This window comes from Lactuca sativa, chromosome 3 (genome assembly GCF_002870075.4).
Source record: "Lactuca sativa cultivar Salinas chromosome 3, Lsat_Salinas_v11, whole genome shotgun sequence".
In the NCBI taxonomy this organism is placed as follows: Eukaryota; Viridiplantae; Streptophyta; class Magnoliopsida; order Asterales; family Asteraceae; genus Lactuca; species Lactuca sativa.
Genome location: NC_056625.2, coordinates 13524207 through 13543048, shown reverse-complemented (window position 1 = coordinate 13543048; position 18842 = coordinate 13524207). Strand labels below are relative to the sequence as shown.

Genomic DNA, 18842 nt, shown 5'->3' with positions numbered 1-18842 from the left:
TCATACTTTAAATCTAAACTAAATATAATTTAATTTTCAACATTCGCAACATTAACATGAGCTAAACTTTCGGAAAAAAAGACGACGTTTTTTATGCATCAACATGAATATCTATTTAAAGAGTACACAAAACTATGATATCTAATATATGTATTTTGTTTTTCCAATAAAAAATAAACCTAGAGATTAAAGATTTTTCAAAATGAAGTGATATTTTTTGAAAAGTAGTTTTGAAAAATTTGGAAATGATTTTGTTCACGCTGTGAATCTAATCTATATATTATTCAGTTTTCAATATTTATAATGTGAATCTGACTTACTATTATTCACACGGTGATCTGCACTATATATATATTTCAGTTTTCAACATTCATAATGTGAATCTGATTTACTATTATTCACATTGTGATCTGCACTATATATATTTCAGTTTTCATCATTCACAACGTGAATCTAAGCTAAATTTTTGATTTTTTATAAAAAAATATGCTTAAATATAAGAAAAAACTAACAAAATAAAATGGTTTTTTTTTGAAAAAAAAATACGTTTTTATATATCAATATCGATGTATATTGAAAGAAGAAAAAAAAAATTATAAATTTAGGTATATTTGGTTTTCTTTATGAAAAAAATAGTCATAAAAAATGAAAAAAAAATGAGTTCTTTTATTATGATCTGATGCATCTACGTCCATCTTAAATGATGAAAATTTATGGATAAGATTTGTTTTGTTGGTTTAAAATTGTTCCATTTGAACTTTTATATATATATATATATATATATATATATATATATATATATATATATATATATATATATATATATATATATATATATATATATATATATGTTATATATGAACATATGGTTAGGATTAAATATGAATCACAATTATTGTGTGAATGTATGACCAAATTGTGATCATTAGATTAGAATAAATTAAGGGTTATAATCTTAAGGTACATATTATTATCATGGAACATCATTTACTATATAATTTGACTTAATTAGTTATAAGAGTAATTTTTACAGTTAATTAAAAGAGAAAAATGTAATAATATCTACATTTTAGGCAACTACTTTATATTAATTAGTTAATAAATTCAAATGATATATTATATTTTATTCAATGTATTCAAATTAAATCTGATTTTTTGTAATATGACTTCTATTAATAGGTTCAAATTGTTTTTCCAATTCATTCTCACATATTTTCTTCTTCGTCTAAGATATTTTTTTAGAATCAATATTTTTAAAGATCTTTTTAGAATCAACATTCTTAAAGAATACGAATGAATACTCTTAAGAATAAAAATTTACATAAAAAATAATTCATATTACAAATTAAAAATATCATAATAGGTATTCTTAAAGAATAAATATGAATTGCATTCATTGTCTTTTAAACTTGAACGATTCTTTTAAAAATGTGATAAGAACATGTAAGAATGAAAGAGAGATTTTTTTAGAATGATATATAATTTCATAAATCATATGTATTCTTAAAGAATAAAACTAAATTACATACATTCTTAAATTATGATACAAGTTTATTATGGAAAAAATTTAAAAATAATGGATGCTAGTAATACTCTTGGAAGACTAAAATACATTTTTGAAAATGAATTAGACATATTCTAGAAAGTAATATGAGATATTTTTTAAGAGTAAACTGCATTATGAAATTATACAATAACCATTCTGAAAGAATATATGTAAAACATGATGACAAACCCTTTCTATAACATAAAAAAATTTGTAAGGTAAAACAAGAATATATACATTATACACAACCTTCTATAATACATTTTTTTAAGATTTTTTTTTATATATACTACATTATTTGTAATGTGCAATATAAAAGAATATTGCAACAATAAAGATTAAGAAAAAAAATTCATAACTTTTCTCTCTTTCTTTGAATAGCTTAAGCAAGGCCGGTAAAAAAAAATTGAGAAACATTCTAAAAGAATATATATTCTTCTTAAAGAATATTGTAGTATGTATTCTTAAGCAATATCATTAGTAGTCTTTCCTTTTGATTAATGAATTGTAGGTCCTCTAGTTCAACTTCAAACAACTGCAAAATAAATTTGAAGATTTTATTGTAAATGAATTAAAAATATATATATAATTTTAGACTATTGCACCATGAAATCAAGAATTAGTTATAAAAAAAAGTAAATTTAATATAAAGTAAAATCTGTTGTAATAGGATTAAATTTTTGAAAAAATCGTTTGAGGATGATCCAACATTCAGCATATGTACAATCTCATTTTTCTGAATAAAAAAAATCAACAATTGAAATATAAAAAACTAATAAGTAGATGCAAAATAACAAGTAACACTCATCAACATTTTTAAGTTTCAACAGTAAAATAACATCATTGTTTATGTCTTCTATCTAATTAACAAGCAAAACATTTAAAAATCATTAATGTTTAATTCTAAGTTTCAACCATAAATTGTCCTTATAACGAAACCAACAAAAATATTGTTGCAAATAAAAGACAATTATTAAATAATATATACTTTCAAACTAATTTCTCATCGGTATTAAACAATCTAACAAATTCCAAAACAAAAAATTCATCTTGATTTTCTTAATTAACAACTTACATGATTAATCGGTATGATGAAGTTGAGCGTCATTTAAGAACTATTCGGTTCCAATAGTCCATTAAATTTAAAGATACTTTGCCATGTATGTGGACTTTGGAATACTACTTTCATTGAAACGATTTTCTTTCTGAATTATGATCATGATTCATGAAGAAAATGCGATGAAGAAGAAGAAACGAGAACAACCTCTTCCCTTATGAACCTGATTTTGCGTTCCTGATGATGAAAAAGAGGGATATTGTCGATGATCGGTGATGGTGTATAGATTAATAAGGAATAATGCCTAAAATTGTGGATTTTAACTCAAATCTATTGATTAAGTTTCCAAAATTATAGGTATTTAATTTTTTATAATAATTAATTTAATTAGCCAAATTACTTTAATGTTTTTATTAAATGATTGGATCATATTTGGTTATACATTCACACAATACTTATAGGTTATGGGCGTGTTTGGCAAAAGTAGCTGTTAGCTGCAAGCGTGTAGCGGTTAGCAGGTAGCGGGTAGCTGGTAGCGTGTAGCTGGTAGCTGGTAGCGGGAAGCTGTAGCTTTTATTTGTTATATGAATGTTTGACAAAAGTAGCTGGAAGCTTTTGAAATATATAAAATTACATAAAAGGACAATTGATTAAAAATAAAAAAAAATATATAAATATATTTTTAAGGGTAATTATGGAAATTGATTTCAAAAGCTCCGGAGCGTTTTGTTAAAAGCTACATAAAGTAGCTTTTAGAATCAGAGCGTTTTGTTAAAACTAAAAGTTAAATGCTCGTACTACCAAACGAAGCTTTTTGTTTAAACCAGAGCGTTTTGTCAAAAGCTAAAAGCTAGAAGCTCCCAAACGCTTCCAAAAGCTCCGTGCCAAACACGCCCTATATATGAACCTAACTCTCTCTCTCTCTCTCTCTCTCTCTCTCTCTCTCTCTATATATATATATATATATATATATATATATATATATATATATATATATATATAGCAAACAAGATACTCTCTACAACTCATTTCGTCTCTAACAAAACTTAAACTCTCAACCTTTGGCTTTAGCACAACTTTCTACAAACACCTAATCCCACTTTGATACAAATAGGACTGTTCATTATTTGGATAAAACCGAACTGTCCAATTGGTCAATTTGGATTGGACAATTTGGTTCGGATAATCGGATCTTTGGATTGATTTTCAACAAAACCGAATTATTATTTTGGATTGGTTTGGTTTATAAAATAAGAACTGAATAGTCCAAAAAAACCGAATAAACATTTAATATCTATTTATTTATAATATATATCTAGAGTTATTTATTAATTTTGTAATTTATTTTTTCAAATAGGTTCAAAACATTTCACCTGATAAAAAAACATTAATATGTATTTTCTCTAAAAAGCTTTATATATGTAAAATATTTAACTATAATATATTATCTTATTAGTTGTTTATAAATTTCAAATCACAACTAAATAATTTGTTTTCGCTTATTGTGTAAAGTTGAGTAATATTATAATTGTATGTTGTTTTAAAATGTTTCGGTTTTTGAAAACCAAATTATAAAAACCGATCAAACCGAATTGTAATTGGATCGGATCGGATCGGATTTGATTTTGGTTTGGACTATTCGGATCTATGTTTTGAAAATTGAAATCAATTTAGATTCACTTGATTGGATCGGATCAAACCGATCCATCCAAATGAACACGCCTAGATGGACAATTTGGTTCGGATAATCGGATCTTTGGATTGATTTTCAACAAAACCGAATTATTATTTTGGATTGGTTTGGTTTATAAAATAAGAACTGAATAGTCCAAAAAAACCGAATAAACATTTAATATCTATTTATTTATAATATATATCTAGAGTTATTTATTAATTTTGTAATTTATTTTTTCAAATAGGTTCAAAACATTTCACCTGATAAAAAAACATTAATATGTATTTTCTCTAAAAAGCTTTATATATGTAAAATATTTAACTATAATATATTATCTTATTAGTTGTTTATAAATTTCAAATCACAACTAAATAATTTGTTTTCGCTTATTGTGTAAAGTTGAGTAATATTATAATTGTATGTTGTTTTAAAATGTTTCGGTTTTTGAAAACCAAATTATAAAAACCGATCAAACCGAATTGTAATTGGATCGGATCGGATCGGATTTGATTTTGGTTTGGACTATTCGGATCTATGTTTTGAAAATTGAAATCAATTTAGATTCACTTGATTGGATCGGATCAAACCGATCCATCCAAATGAACACGCCTAGATACAACCTCTATGGGGTCTCTCTCTCTCTCTCTCTCTCTCTCTCTCTCTCTCTCTCTCTCTCTCTCTTCTCAAATAGGTTTGCGATCGAGGCTGTGACTTGGCCTGTGTGAGAAAAGATTTCTCCAAATGTGTCTTCGTTGGCCTTTAGCTTTTTGACATAACTATCATCAAAAGTCACATAATAAGTTTCTTCTATATATATATATATATATATATATATATATATATATATATATATATATATATATATATATATATATATATATATATATATATATATATATATTACAAATAACTAACAATAAATTATTTAAGATTATAGTAAAATATAAATATACTATACCCGTTTTATTTTTATATTTACAGACATTTATTATTATAAAGAAATTACTTTAGAACATGGAATAAAAATCCTGGAACATTGTGATGCTCTTTAGTTTGTGTGCGTTTGAAGGGACGTGTTAAAACAACCAGGCACGCATTTCAAATGTGTTAGTTCAGCAACTTTTGGATCATTTTCTTATTCAACGTTTCCAACTTGTTGGTCTTTTCATATATATATATATATATATATATATATATATATATATATATATATATATATATATATATATATATATATATATATATATATATATATATATATATATATATATATATATATATATATATATATATATATATATATAATATTGGTTTTGCACAGGTGAACTGGTCTTACCATATGTAGGCATGAACCCAACCTCTAATCGACAAGTTTCACATTTTTGAACATTGACAATCGTCATTCATGATGGATGTTTTAAAATATTTGTGTCTAACTAACTTATTGTATACAAATGATCAGTTTTGATAATAATTATTTATAGTATTTGAAAAAAAAAAAAAGAAACTTGTTTTAGTATGTGTTATAAACCTACTCAACATTTGAAGACAAGTTCTCTTTATAAGCAATACATTACGTTCGGACAGAACTGTAGCATTACTTCTGTTTCGTGAAATTATTTTGAACCAATTAACAAAATTAGGAAGTAATCATACCAAACACATAAAGTGGGTTGACCTAATGCACAAGTGACATGAGTTGTTAATCTAAGCCAAAAAGTAGTAATTGGTTGTAAATTTATCATCTTTACCTGAGTAGTGAAACCAGAACATGCGTAAAAGAAAATGATATTACTTTAAATGTATGAAGTTTTCATAATAATATTCAAATGTATTTCATGACAAATTAAAGGGTTCACATAATTTTAGTAACTCTTCGATGGAAGGTGAATTTCATTATCACAATTGGATTAACTCAACAAGAATATATATATAATTGAATCTTTGATACTAATCACTGTTGTTTTAAGATGGTATAAGATCTAAATACATTGCATTTTAAATTGAATAAATTAGAACACAAACAATAAAGGAGAGAAGATATTATATATCTTACTAATAGAGAACACCTAATTAATTCTTGATATATATATAAATGGTCCCCATTGTTTAGTGCAACCAATCATGATGAGTAATCTTGGACTTGAAGGTATACAAGTCTTTAGGTTCTATCATTAAAAAAACATATCCAAAAACCTTATATAAGGACAACTAAATAACGCTTATCTTCACAAAAATTTCTTCAAACCATTCTAGTTTTCTGTTTTGGAAAATGAGATCTAAGCATCAAATTTCCACTCTTTTCCTTATAGCCTTCTTCTTGTTCATTTTAGGATGTTGTGCTTCACCTAGGAAGAATACCCGCTCTCATCGTCCTTGTAAAGAATTGGTGTTCTATTTCCACGACATTATTTACAATGGCAAGAACTTCAAGAATGCAACTTCAGCCATTGTAGGTGCTCCAGCTTGGGGAAATCACACCATTCTAGCAAATAATAACCATTTTGGGAACGTGGTTGTATTCGATGATCCTATAACATTGGATAACAACTTGCACTCACCCCCTGTTGGGAGAGCACAAGGGCTTTATATCTATGACAAAAAAGAAATCTTTACATCATGGCTTGCATTCTCGTTTGTGTTTAACTCGACTGCCCATAAGGGTAGCATTAACTTTGCAGGTGCTGATCCATTGATGAACAAAACAAGAGACATTTCGGTAATTGGTGGAACGGGTGATTTCTTCATGACTAGAGGTGTGGCTACTCTCATGACAGATGCATTTGAGGGGGAGGTTTACTTTAGGCTTCGTGTTGATATTAAGTTCTATGAATGCTGGTAACCAAGAACTGAAAGCTTTCTTCCAAGATTTTGCTGACGTTAGTTTTCTATGTTTATGTCGTTGTTTATTTTAAAAGGATGTAAATCCATCTATCTTTTCTTTGAAGGCATAAGAAGATGCCAACTTTTCAAGTCATCAAGTGTTATTAAATTTAAGTACGTCGTATTGTTTTTGGGTTTTGTCAATTTTATGGTAACATGGATAACAAAAAGTTTGTCGTTTATCTATATTTAGTCGAGTTTTGAAATCATAATATATTACTTTACAAGTAATAAATTTGATTTGTTTTGTCTCCAACCTATTAAAAAGATGCTAATCACTATGGATTACTTTAATGGACCTGCCGCCTGTTTAACCGTTTTTAAAGCAAACATTTCTTTAGAACTCTAAAAAATCTTAGGGAAAATGACTCTTAAGAGTAATTAACTTTTGCGTTTATACTCATTTGGTCCATTTTTTTTTTGTATTCAATATACCATCAAACTTGTTGTTTGCGTTCACCATAATCCTTTTGACCGACTTTTGACCTGTGATAGTCGGTCAAAGGGTTATGGTGAACACAAACAACAAGTTCGATGAAATATTGAGTACAAAAAAAAAAAGGAAAGGGACCAAATAAGAACGAACTCAACAGTTGGTTACCCTCCTGAGACATTTTTCCCGAAAAGTTAAATGAAATTAAAGTTGCAAAATTATCAAAGACTGCAACCTTCTTTGGCTATAACGTATATGAAGAGCGTTTCAAATGGGTAACCTTGTTAAAACATGGTCTATGTTATGCTTACTGTGGTTAACTGTCAACACCTCTCTGCAAAATGATATGACTGTGTACGAGAGGTATATTTATCAGCATAAACATTTACCTCAAGATATATTTTGGTGATGTGTCTACAAAAGCATCATGATATTGTACATATTGATGTTGTATCTTATCCCATGAATTCGATCTTAAAGCTAAGTAAACTCAAAAATCAACAGCACTTGTGATTCCACTCGTTTGTAGACTTGTCTAGAATCCATGATATGATAAATCATTTGATTGGAAATGTAAATGTAGTAATGAAATGCGCCTGCTTAGTCAAGATTCCCCTAATAAATATCCAAGTGTATTACAAAGTTGTACATGTATGAATAATGTTCTTTCGTGGGTTATGTTTTGAAGAGAAGCAAGAATGAATCTCATAAAGTCCTTAATATCAGTAGGATATGACGTGAGATTTCCTGTAAATGAGTAAAGGGAAAATGAATCAGGAGGGTAACCAACTGTTGCATTTGTTCTCATTTGGTCCCTTTTTTTGTACTCAATATACCATCGAACTTGTTGTTTGTGTTCACCATAACCCTTTGACCGGCTATCACAGGTCAAAAGCCGGTCAAAAGGGTTATGGTGAACACAAACAATAAGTTCGATGGTATATTGAATACAAAAAAAAACGGAAAGGGACCATGCGTACAAACGCAAAAGTTAATTACCCTCAAGAGTCATTTTCCCAAAATCTTAATAGGAATTTTATAGGGGCGGCTAAAAAAGCCCACCCCATTTCACAAGTGTCTTCTATCATAGTTGTCAATATCGAAATATGACTTGATATGGTATTTTAGGATCGGAATTGAAATATCCTACCAAAACAAAAGCGAACGTACATGTATATCAACAGTGTCTATGCACACCCCTAAATTTGAATTATTTTTATATAAAGTATATGAGTGAAATTTCAATGGACGCCTATTAGAAATACCTAATCGAAAATTATTAACAGACATGGAATCTTTTAATACATTAAAATCCAATGTAGAGACGTTAGGAGGAAATTTAACTAAAATAAATCTTTTTTATATATATTATCATACACTTTTGACCATTTTAAAATTTTAAAATATAAGAGAACATAGGTAAGATGTGGAAAATATTTATTAAAAAAAAACGTAATTTCCAAGCTCCTATATGTGCATCAGAGGATGCCGCTCTACTATCCGTCGTTGTCGTATCGTCCTCTACTCCTCTCCGCCTTCATCTCTCGCATTAGCAGCAGTCCTTCATACATACTGTAACAACGGAAATTTTTGAACAAATTTTTCATTTCTAAAAATGTATTTTCATCCAAAACAAGGCATAAATATCCAACGTATCATGTCATAATACAAAACATATGAATCCCAAGATCATAAATCATCTATCAGTGTGTACAGATCACGCCGACGCCTTCCCACGGTCCTTGCTAGTACCTGAAACATATACACAACAACTGTAAGCATAAATGCTTAGTGAGTTCCCCAAAATACAACTTACGCACATATGCCTTTCCAGGCCCTGACCTTCCGGTCCATGTGTCTCAGGGGACTTCCATCCCTGCTGGGTAAACCTTCCGGTCCTACCCACGCCAACCCTTCGGTCCAAATTACAACGCCTTCCGACCCATAACGTATTCGCCTTCCGGCCCATAACATAATGCCTTCCGACCCACATTAAGCATATCATACATAGCACATATAACAATTAACTTATCACATATAGCACATATGTCTCATATCATACCCGACCTTCCGGTCACACAGTCAAACCCTTCCGGGTACAATATAGTGAGAAGACTCACCTCGTGAATATCGATAGCTAGCAAATCCCGAAATCACTCGTGCTCGATCCTCCGAGCTACAATCTCCCTATATCATCATACATCTCTTATTAACACTTTTACCACTAAGGTTGACTACCCTTTTTAAGTCAACACTAGTCAACTCTTGGTCAACGGTCAACGGTCAACTTTGACCGGACTCGGCGAGTGCACTAGGGCGACTCGACGAGTCTAGATGTTCTCACCAACTCTCTAGGATTCCCTTTTGACACGTCGAGTACTCCCCCTGACTCGACGAGTTCCATCTGGAAGAATCGCGGGGCCACCCCGACTCAACTCGCCGAGTCTCAAGAACAACTCGGCGAGTCCCAGTTCGACTCAGTCCACCTGACAACCCTCTCTAACTCGCCCTGACTCACTGAGTCAACCCACGACTCGACTGGACCACTCACTGGACAATCTAAGGCAATCTTCAAGCTACTCGTCGAGTCTGCTCATCGGACTCGGCGAGTCCATGCCATGCAATCACTCAAACTCGCTTCTAAGGTCAGATCTGCTCCAACAATTCATAGATCTGGCCTTCCTAGACTGATTCATCACGTAAAGCCCTTATCTTGGTGTTCACAATACACTCCATGTCTCATAAATGGCATTTTGGCCCAAGGCATAAGGATTCCAATCCAAAAACTCCATTGATTCACAGAAAGCTTGGTCAAAGGGACACTCTGGACCCCCAAGGGCCCAGATCTATGGTCTAAAACGCTTAAGGGACCAAGGGAGCACTAGATCTAGCCACATGAGGCCTCAATAAGCCATAAATCAATGAAAACATCAACATAGAAGAGGATAGCTCGAAGATATTACCACAATAACGATACTCTGGACTCCAAACCCTCAAAAATGGCTCCTCTTGCTTTCCCCTTAGCTGATCCTCCCTTTCCCTTGCAAGATGACACTTCCAAGATCAATAATGGCCTTCTTCTCTGCTCCAAACGCTTACACTCGATTAGGGTTTCACTCAAGGGACTGGTGAGCACAAATGACGGCCATAAGTGTAACGCCCGTAGATCAGGGCTAGTCAATTTAGAGACAATAAGAGTCAAAAATGACTTTTTGATAGAAGATTATTTAGGGTGAATAATCCTAACTAAGTTTTAGTATATGTTACAAGGTTTCCGTGCATATAAAGAACGCCAAAATCCGAGTTATAACGAAGAAGTTATGACCTGTCGAAGTTTCGCGACAGAACCGGCACGGCACAACGCGACGTAAAAAGTGAATTTACGTTAGAGCGATATTTAGCCTTAGCAATCTAAACGAGAATCGAAGATCTCGTTGTTGGTATCGAAGCGATAAAAAGTTAGGCGAGAACGGACGTCAAACGAAGAAGTTATGAATTTATAACGAAGTTTTTTGTCGCGGCCTATTAAAAATAAATAATAAAAATAAAAGTCAAAATTAGCCGACGGAGTCTAAACGAAAGTTGTAGAGCGTAGTCTCACCTTCGCGTGGATATAAAGAACGTCGAAAACGGAGTTCGTATGAAGAAGATATGAATTTCCGAAGTTTATTAATCAATTTGTATTTAAATTTAAAAGGAAATTCGGAAGCATTATCCGAAGGAGTCAGCGGTCTGATCCGAGGTACGCGCTGCGTACTCGAGTACGCCCCGCGTACTCCGAAGTGTCGACATTCGCAGCAAGTGGCTTCGGATGACGCACGCAGTGACGTTTTTCGGACCAGTACGCCCCGCGTACTGGCGTACGCCCCGCGTACTCCGAGGCTCCAGCCTCCTATAAATAGGATGCGAGGGCAGCCGACCCAATTGCCAATTTCTTCTCTTCTCTCTCCCGTTTTGCATCGTTTTGCGTGCCAGAAATATCCCGAAGCCCCGGTATTATTCTCTAGCCCCGAGGCAAGTCCCGAGATCCCGAAGATCCCGAGAAGTGCGGTTCCCGAGCCGAAGCTCTGCCCGCGAGAAGTTCGATTTTTGTGGAGATCTTCCAGATCTGCGGTGGATTACTATTTCTGCAAGCCGTAGTGCTATCCGATCATCTTCTGATCAAGTGAGTGTATACTACCTTTCATAAACACGATAATAATACAAGTATGGTTTGAGTGTATTAAGTATATTGTTGTTTATATGTGTGGGTGTGTAGTTGTTTTCTTCTAACACATCAATATGAAGTATTTGTTATGAAATACGTGCTATGTGTTTATATGTTATTTGTCTATTTGAGATGGACATGGAAATTGGAGTTTTATACAGGTGTTAAATGATTTAAACTGTGTAAGTATTTATATCTACAAAATTGTTGGGTAGAACGAGGGTAGATGGGATAGTTGGTGACTATGGAGTTAGCGCCTGCTGTTAGATAAACCTTGGTGACTATGGAGTTAGCGCCTGCTGTTAGATAAACCTTGGTGACTATGGAGTTAGCGCCTATTATTAGATAAACCTTGGTGACTATGGAGTTAGCGCCTTTTGTATAAACCTTGGTGACTATGGAGTTAGCGCCTTTTGTATAAACCTTGGTGACTATGGAGTTAGCGCCTATTGCATAAACCTTGGCGACGATGTGACTTCGTGCCTATTTGTATAAACCTTGGTGACTATGGAGTTAGCGCCTGCTGTTAGATAAACCTTGGTGACTATGGAGTTAGCGCCTATTATTAGATAAACCTTGGTGACTATGGAGTTAGCGCCTTTTGTATAAACCTTGGTGACTATGGAGTTAGCGCCTATTGCATAAACCTTGGCGACGATGTGACTTCGTGCCTATTTGATGAACCTTGGCGACTATGGAGTTAGCGCTTGTTAAGTAAACCTTGGCGACTATGGAGTTAGCACTTGTTACGTGAACCTTGGTGACTATGGAGTTAGCATCGCTTGAGTAAACCCCGACGACTATGGAGTTAGCGTCTGATAACTATGGATTTAGTACTCGTTAGATAAACTTTGGCAGCAATGGATTTCGTGCCGATTCCTTAGGAATAAGTGAATGAAGGATAGTTGGTTCTTAGGGTGAAACCTTAAGAAGATAATGGGGATGGGTATTTGGGTTGATTGTTTGATAATAGAATATAACAAATGTATTATTGTGGGTTGAAAACCCTATATGCTCACCAGGCTCCCAAGCCTGACCCACTCAGTTTTCTTTTCATTACAGGTAATGACACAAGAGTATAAGTCGGCAGACTTGACGAGAGATTTTGGATTATAGATCAGTAGTTGAATAACTATTGTAAAGTCTATTTTATGTTGTTTATGCTTTTGGTCTGTAACGAACATGACATCCCGAGGTTTTATTATTTAATGAAAATACATTCTTTTCGAGAAATGTTTTGATAAAATGGTTATCATATTTTATTTTGGGAACAAATTCCGCAACCGTTTTCTTTAAACGATCACTCTGATTTTGAAAACAAAGCATAAACAAATCGGTCTTTTCTGGCCGTGAAATTGGGGATGTCACAGTTGGTATCAGAGCATTAGTTTAAGCGAACTAGGAATTTGTAGGATTTCTAGACTTAAACTTAGAATGCTAAGCAATGATTGCGAGTTGAGTGTGTCCATTATATTTTAGGTAGTACACCTAAATTGACACAGGCACTATTTTATTTTAGGAAAATTGCCTAAAAAGCTTTTACGTGCTAAATGTTTTGTGTGATAGCTATATTGATGCTATTATTTGTTCGGATCTATGGTCTGTTGCCGACCGGATCTGGAAACCTTATGTGTATAGGATTCTAAGCGTACGTCTACGATATTAGAACTAGCATATAAACGTTTCGGAGTGATAAGGATGATTTGAATATCTATCGTGATTAAGGATCTAATTTCACCATATTCGGTGTATAGATCAAAAATGGTGAGAACGAGGAGTGGAGTTGGAAATGCTGATGAGAACAGGAATCAAGTACCAGTAATTGAACAAATACCTGTTGTGGCAGCAGCGCCTGAACCAATGACAATGGCCGGAGTTCAAGTGATGATCCAGGCAATGTTGAATAATCAGATGGAAGAAACTAGACGTCTGATCAGACAAAATCGCGAGGAATTGTCAATTCGAGTAGAAGAGCCCGAAGTAAATGGAGGGCATTCTGAAGGAGGAAACTATAGTGGGACCGTTGGTCAAGCCAACCCACCAATAGTTCGCCAAAACAACCAGGATAGAGGAAATGATGGACGTGGATGCAAGTACAAGGATTTCATGGCATCCAAACCACCATGTCTTTCTGGGAGCCCGACACCGGTGCAAGTCATGGACTGGATCTCCGAGATGGAGACAATGTTTGAAAGTTGCGAGTGTAGCAACAGACAGAAGACCGCTCTTGCAATCCCTCTGTTAAAATCTGGAGTATTGAGCTGGTGGAAGTTACTGGCTGGTTCAATGCCCAAGGGGGAAGCTAGCAAGATGTCTTGGGAAGAGTTCGTGGAGCAAATGAAAATGCAATACTGCTCTGAGCAGGATCTTCTGGAAATCAACAATGAGTTCCAGAATCTGAAGAAAGGAAAATTGAGCGTTACTGAATACGCTACGAGCTTTACGGAGAAGATGAAGCTTATTCCATACTTAATTCCGACTGAACTTTCCAAGGTCAACAAGTTTGCTAATGGGTTACCAGCGGACTTTGGTCCGATAGTCAAACAAGCAACCACTCTGAAAGCCGCCATCTGGGCAGCCAAAAATGTTGAGACCCAAATAAAAGAAAAGGGTCTGGAAAGGGCTGAAGTTGGAGAGAAAAGGAAGCGTGAAGGATCTTCAATAATCGACAAAGAAAGTAAATTCTCGAAATCTGGGGGAAGAGATGAGGCTAAGTGGTGTGAGAAGTGTAAGAAGAAACACTTCGGGAAATGTAGCGAGGAGATGACTTGCTACAAATGTGGGAAGACAGGGCACTATGCCAACAAGTGCGCACCTAACAAGAAGATGTGCTATAGGTGTAATGAAGAAGGTCATATTTCTAAAGACTGCCCACAGAAAAACACACCTCCACAGCCAAGGGCATTCAACATGTTCCTCAACAAAGCAGAAAGAGATGGGAGGGTTAAAGGATGAAGACTTCATATTAATATATAAAGTCGGTAAAGTCTGTATCAGGAAGCATAGCCTGTTAGAGGCATAGTATAGGGTGAACTTGAACTTTTGTGTAATAGTTTCAAGAATTAATATAAATCCTAGTTTTGTTATCTGATGTGTTGAATGATTATATGATTTATGTATGGTGACTTGGTTAACTGCGAGACAATACTTGGGACGAGTATGAGTAGGTGTGAATGGTAGTAGAGATCTATACTACCGGAAGCACAGGACTCGCGCTTGGATCAGGGGAAGTCACAAGGTTATCAAGAAGCTAGTAATTGATTCCGTTTTATTCAAGTATGTCATTACCATTATTTCGGTAATGTCTAGTAAGATAGTTGTTATTCCGACCCTAGGGGTCATATCAATTGAGTCCGACTATGATGAGAGGTCATCGGGACGTGACCCATCAGGGTTACTACTTAGAATGGAGAGATGACTTATGGAGTCAGTATGCGAATCCTATTTCGTTGATGATTCCGGGACGTAATCATCCTAAGGGGGAGATAATTGTAACGCCCGTAGATCAGGGCTAGTCAATTTAGAGACAATAAGAGTCAAAAATGACTTTTTGATAGAAGATTATTTAGGGTGAATAATCCTAACTAAGTTTTAGTATATGTTACAAGGTTTCCGTGCATATAAAGAACGCCAAAATCCGAGTTATAACGAAGAAGTTATGACCTGTCGAAGTTTCGCGACAGAACCGGCACGGCACAACGCGACGTAAAAAGTGAATTTACGTTAGAGCGATATTTAGCCTTAGCAATCTAAACGAGAATCGAAGATCTCTTTGTTGGTATCGAAGCGATAAAAAGTTAGGCGAGAACGGACGTCAAACGAAGAAGTTATGAATTTATAACGAAGTTTTTTGTCGCGGCCTATTAAAAATAAATAATAAAAATAAAAGTCAAAATTAGCCGACGGAGTCTAAACGAAAGTTGTAGAGCGTAGTCTCACCTTCGCGTGGATATAAAGAACGTCGAAAACGGAGTTCGTATGAAGAAGATATGAATTTCCGAAGTTTATTAATCAATTTGTATTTAAATTTAAAAGGAAATTCGGAAGCATTATCCGAAGGAGTCAGCGGTCTGATCCGAGGTACGCGCTGCGTACTCGAGTACGCCCCGCGTACTCCGAAGTGTCGACATTCGCAGCAAGTGGCTTCGGATGACGCACGCAGTGACGTTTTTCGGACCAGTACGCCCCGCGTACTGGCGTACGCCCCGCGTACTCCGAGGCTCCAGCCTCCTATAAATAGGATGCGAGGGCAGCCGACCCAATTGCCAATTTCTTCTCTTCTCTCTCCCGTTTTGCATCGTTTTGCGTGCCAGAAATATCCCGAAGCCCCGGTATTATTCTCTAGCCCCGAGGCAAGTCCCGAGATCCCGAAGATCCCGAGAAGTGCGGTTCCCGAGCCGAAGCTCTGCCCGCGAGAAGTTCGATTTTTGTGGAGATCTTCCAGATCTGCGGTGGATTACTATTTCTGCAAGCCGTAGTGCTATCCGATCATCTTCTGATCAAGTGAGTGTATACTACCTTTCATAAACACGATAATAATACAAGTATGGTTTGAGTGTATTAAGTATATTGTTGTTTATATGTGTGGGTGTGTAGTTGTTTTCTTCTAACACATCAATATGAAGTATTTGTTATGAAATACGTGCTATGTGTTTATATGTTATTTGTCTATTTGAGATGGACATGGAAATTGGAGTTTTATACAGGTGTTAAATGATTTAAACTGTGTAAGTATTTATATCTACAAAATTGTTGGGTAGAACGAGGGTAGATGGGATAGTTGGTGACTATGGAGTTAGCGCCTGCTGTTAGATAAACCTTGGTGACTATGGAGTTAGCGCCTGCTGTTAGATAAACCTTGGTGACTATGGAGTTAGCGCCTATTATTAGATAAACCTTGGTGACTATGGAGTTAGCGCCTTTTGTATAAACCTTGGTGACTATGGAGTTAGCGCCTTTTGTATAAACCTTGGTGACTATGGAGTTAGCGCCTATTGCATAAACCTTGGCGACGATGTGACTTCGTGCCTATTTGTATAAACCTTGGTGACTATGGAGTTAGCGCCTGCTGTTAGATAAACCTTGGTGACTATGGAGTTAGCGCCTATTATTAGATAAACCTTGGTGACTATGGAGTTAGCGCCTTTTGTATAAACCTTGGTGACTATGGAGTTAGCGCCTATTGCATAAACCTTGGCGACGATGTGACTTCGTGCCTATTTGATGAACCTTGGCGACTATGGAGTTAGCGCTTGTTAAGTAAACCTTGGCGACTATGGAGTTAGCACTTGTTACGTGAACCTTGGTGACTATGGAGTTAGCATCGCTTGAGTAAACCCCGACGACTATGGAGTTAGCGTCTGATAACTATGGATTTAGTACTCGTTAGATAAACTTTGGCAGCAATGGATTTCGTGCCGATTCCTTAGGAATAAGTGAATGAAGGATAGTTGGTTCTTAGGGTGAAACCTTAAGAAGATAATGGGGATGGGTATTTGGGTTGATTGTTTGATAATAGAATATAACAAATGTATTATTGTGGGTTGAAAACCCTATATGCTCACCAGGCTCCCAAGCCTGACCCACTCAGTTTTCTTTTCATTACAGGTAATGACACAAGAGTATAAGTCGGCAGACTTGACGAGAGATTTTGGATTATAGATCAGTAGTTGAATAACTATTGTAAAGTCTATTTTATGTTGTTTATGCTTTTGGTCTGTAACGAACATGACATCCCGAGGTTTTATTATTTAATGAAAATACATTCTTTTCGAGAAATGTTTTGATAAAATGGTTATCATATTTTATTTTGGGAACAAATTCCGCAACCGTTTTCTTTAAACGATCACTCTGATTTTGAAAACAAAGCATAAACAAATCGGTCTTTTCTGGCCGTGAAATTGGGGATGTCACAATAAGGCCCTTTAAATAGGTCCCAAACCCGAGCAATTAGGGTTTCATTAAACAGCATGGACTCGCCGAGTCCACACCTTGGACTCGCTGAGTCCAGACGCGAACCCGCGTCCAGAATCGCGACCCTACTCGGCGAGTCTGAGCTCCAACTCGCCGAGTCCACTCACAAAACATCAAAATTAGAAACATAAAAGATACCTGGAAATCCGGGCTGTTACACATACTTATAAAACTAGCAATTTTTCTTGAATCTCATGCATTTGAAACCCTCTTTTTTAACTTCCTTTCACCACATTCATTTCAAGCTCCCATGAGTTTTCAATTTCTTTACAATAATATTATAAATAAGTTAAATAATGTTTTATAAACAAGAAAGGGTGTTTTATTACGATGTCTTCATCCCACATCGATGGTGAGAGTAACAAGAGAACGTTTCCTCTTCTATTAATAGAAAATGTTGTGAAATGCTTCAAAGGGACCAAACCATGAGAACTTCCTCATGCCTACTTTTTTAGGATTTTGAAGGCATTATTTGGTGAGATTGTTTATATTGGCAAGTGTCCAGTTAACTTTTAGAATTCCAAAATTGGTTTTGAACTGAATTTTTTCAGGTTTAAACCGTGTTTCAGTTAGAAAAAAAAATTATGTAGTTGGGTATATTGAGTTGAACCGGAGTTGGATCAATTTGGACCGATAAAGGAATCATTTTCCTTTCACAACAAAAATTTGAAACTCCCATGATTTTTCAAAGTATTTCTAATAATATTATAAATAAGATACATAATTTTATATAAATATAAAAAAGCATCTACCTAAACCTAAAATTATAACTGTCTGAAAAATCACTTTGATTCAAAAGCAAGAAATATATACAAACCGGGTTTCACTAGAAAGAAAAAATATGTAGTTTGGTATATTTAGTTGAATCGGTCCGAGTTTGATCTATTTGGACCATAAAAAAAGCATTTTCCTTTCACTACATATATTTGAAACTCCCAGGATTTTTCAAATTGTTTCCAATGATATTTTAAAAAAGTTACATAATGTTATATAAATATAAAAAAACATCTACCTAAAAATAAAATTATAATTGTTTGAAAATTTGATTTGATCAAAAGCACGAAATAT

At 34.4% G+C, this 18842-nt stretch overlaps 1 protein-coding gene across 1 annotated transcript; it reads left to right on the top strand.

Moving 5' to 3' along the window:
* Nucleotides 1–6498: 6498 nt before the first annotated feature.
* On the top strand, nt 6499–7343 carry LOC111886516 (dirigent protein). Its single transcript, XM_023882771.3, has one exon. The coding sequence runs from the start codon at nt 6551–6553 to the stop codon at nt 7118–7120; it is 570 nt and encodes a 189-aa protein (XP_023738539.1). The 5' UTR covers nt 6499–6550; the 3' UTR covers nt 7121–7343.
* Nucleotides 7344–18842: the final 11499 nt, after the last annotated feature.

What these genes read in the sequence shown, in the direction of transcription:
- LOC111886516 (XM_023882771.3), top strand. Translation starts at nt 6,551, where the DNA reads ATGAGATCTAAGCATCAAATTTCCACTCTTTTCCTTATAGCCTTCTTC.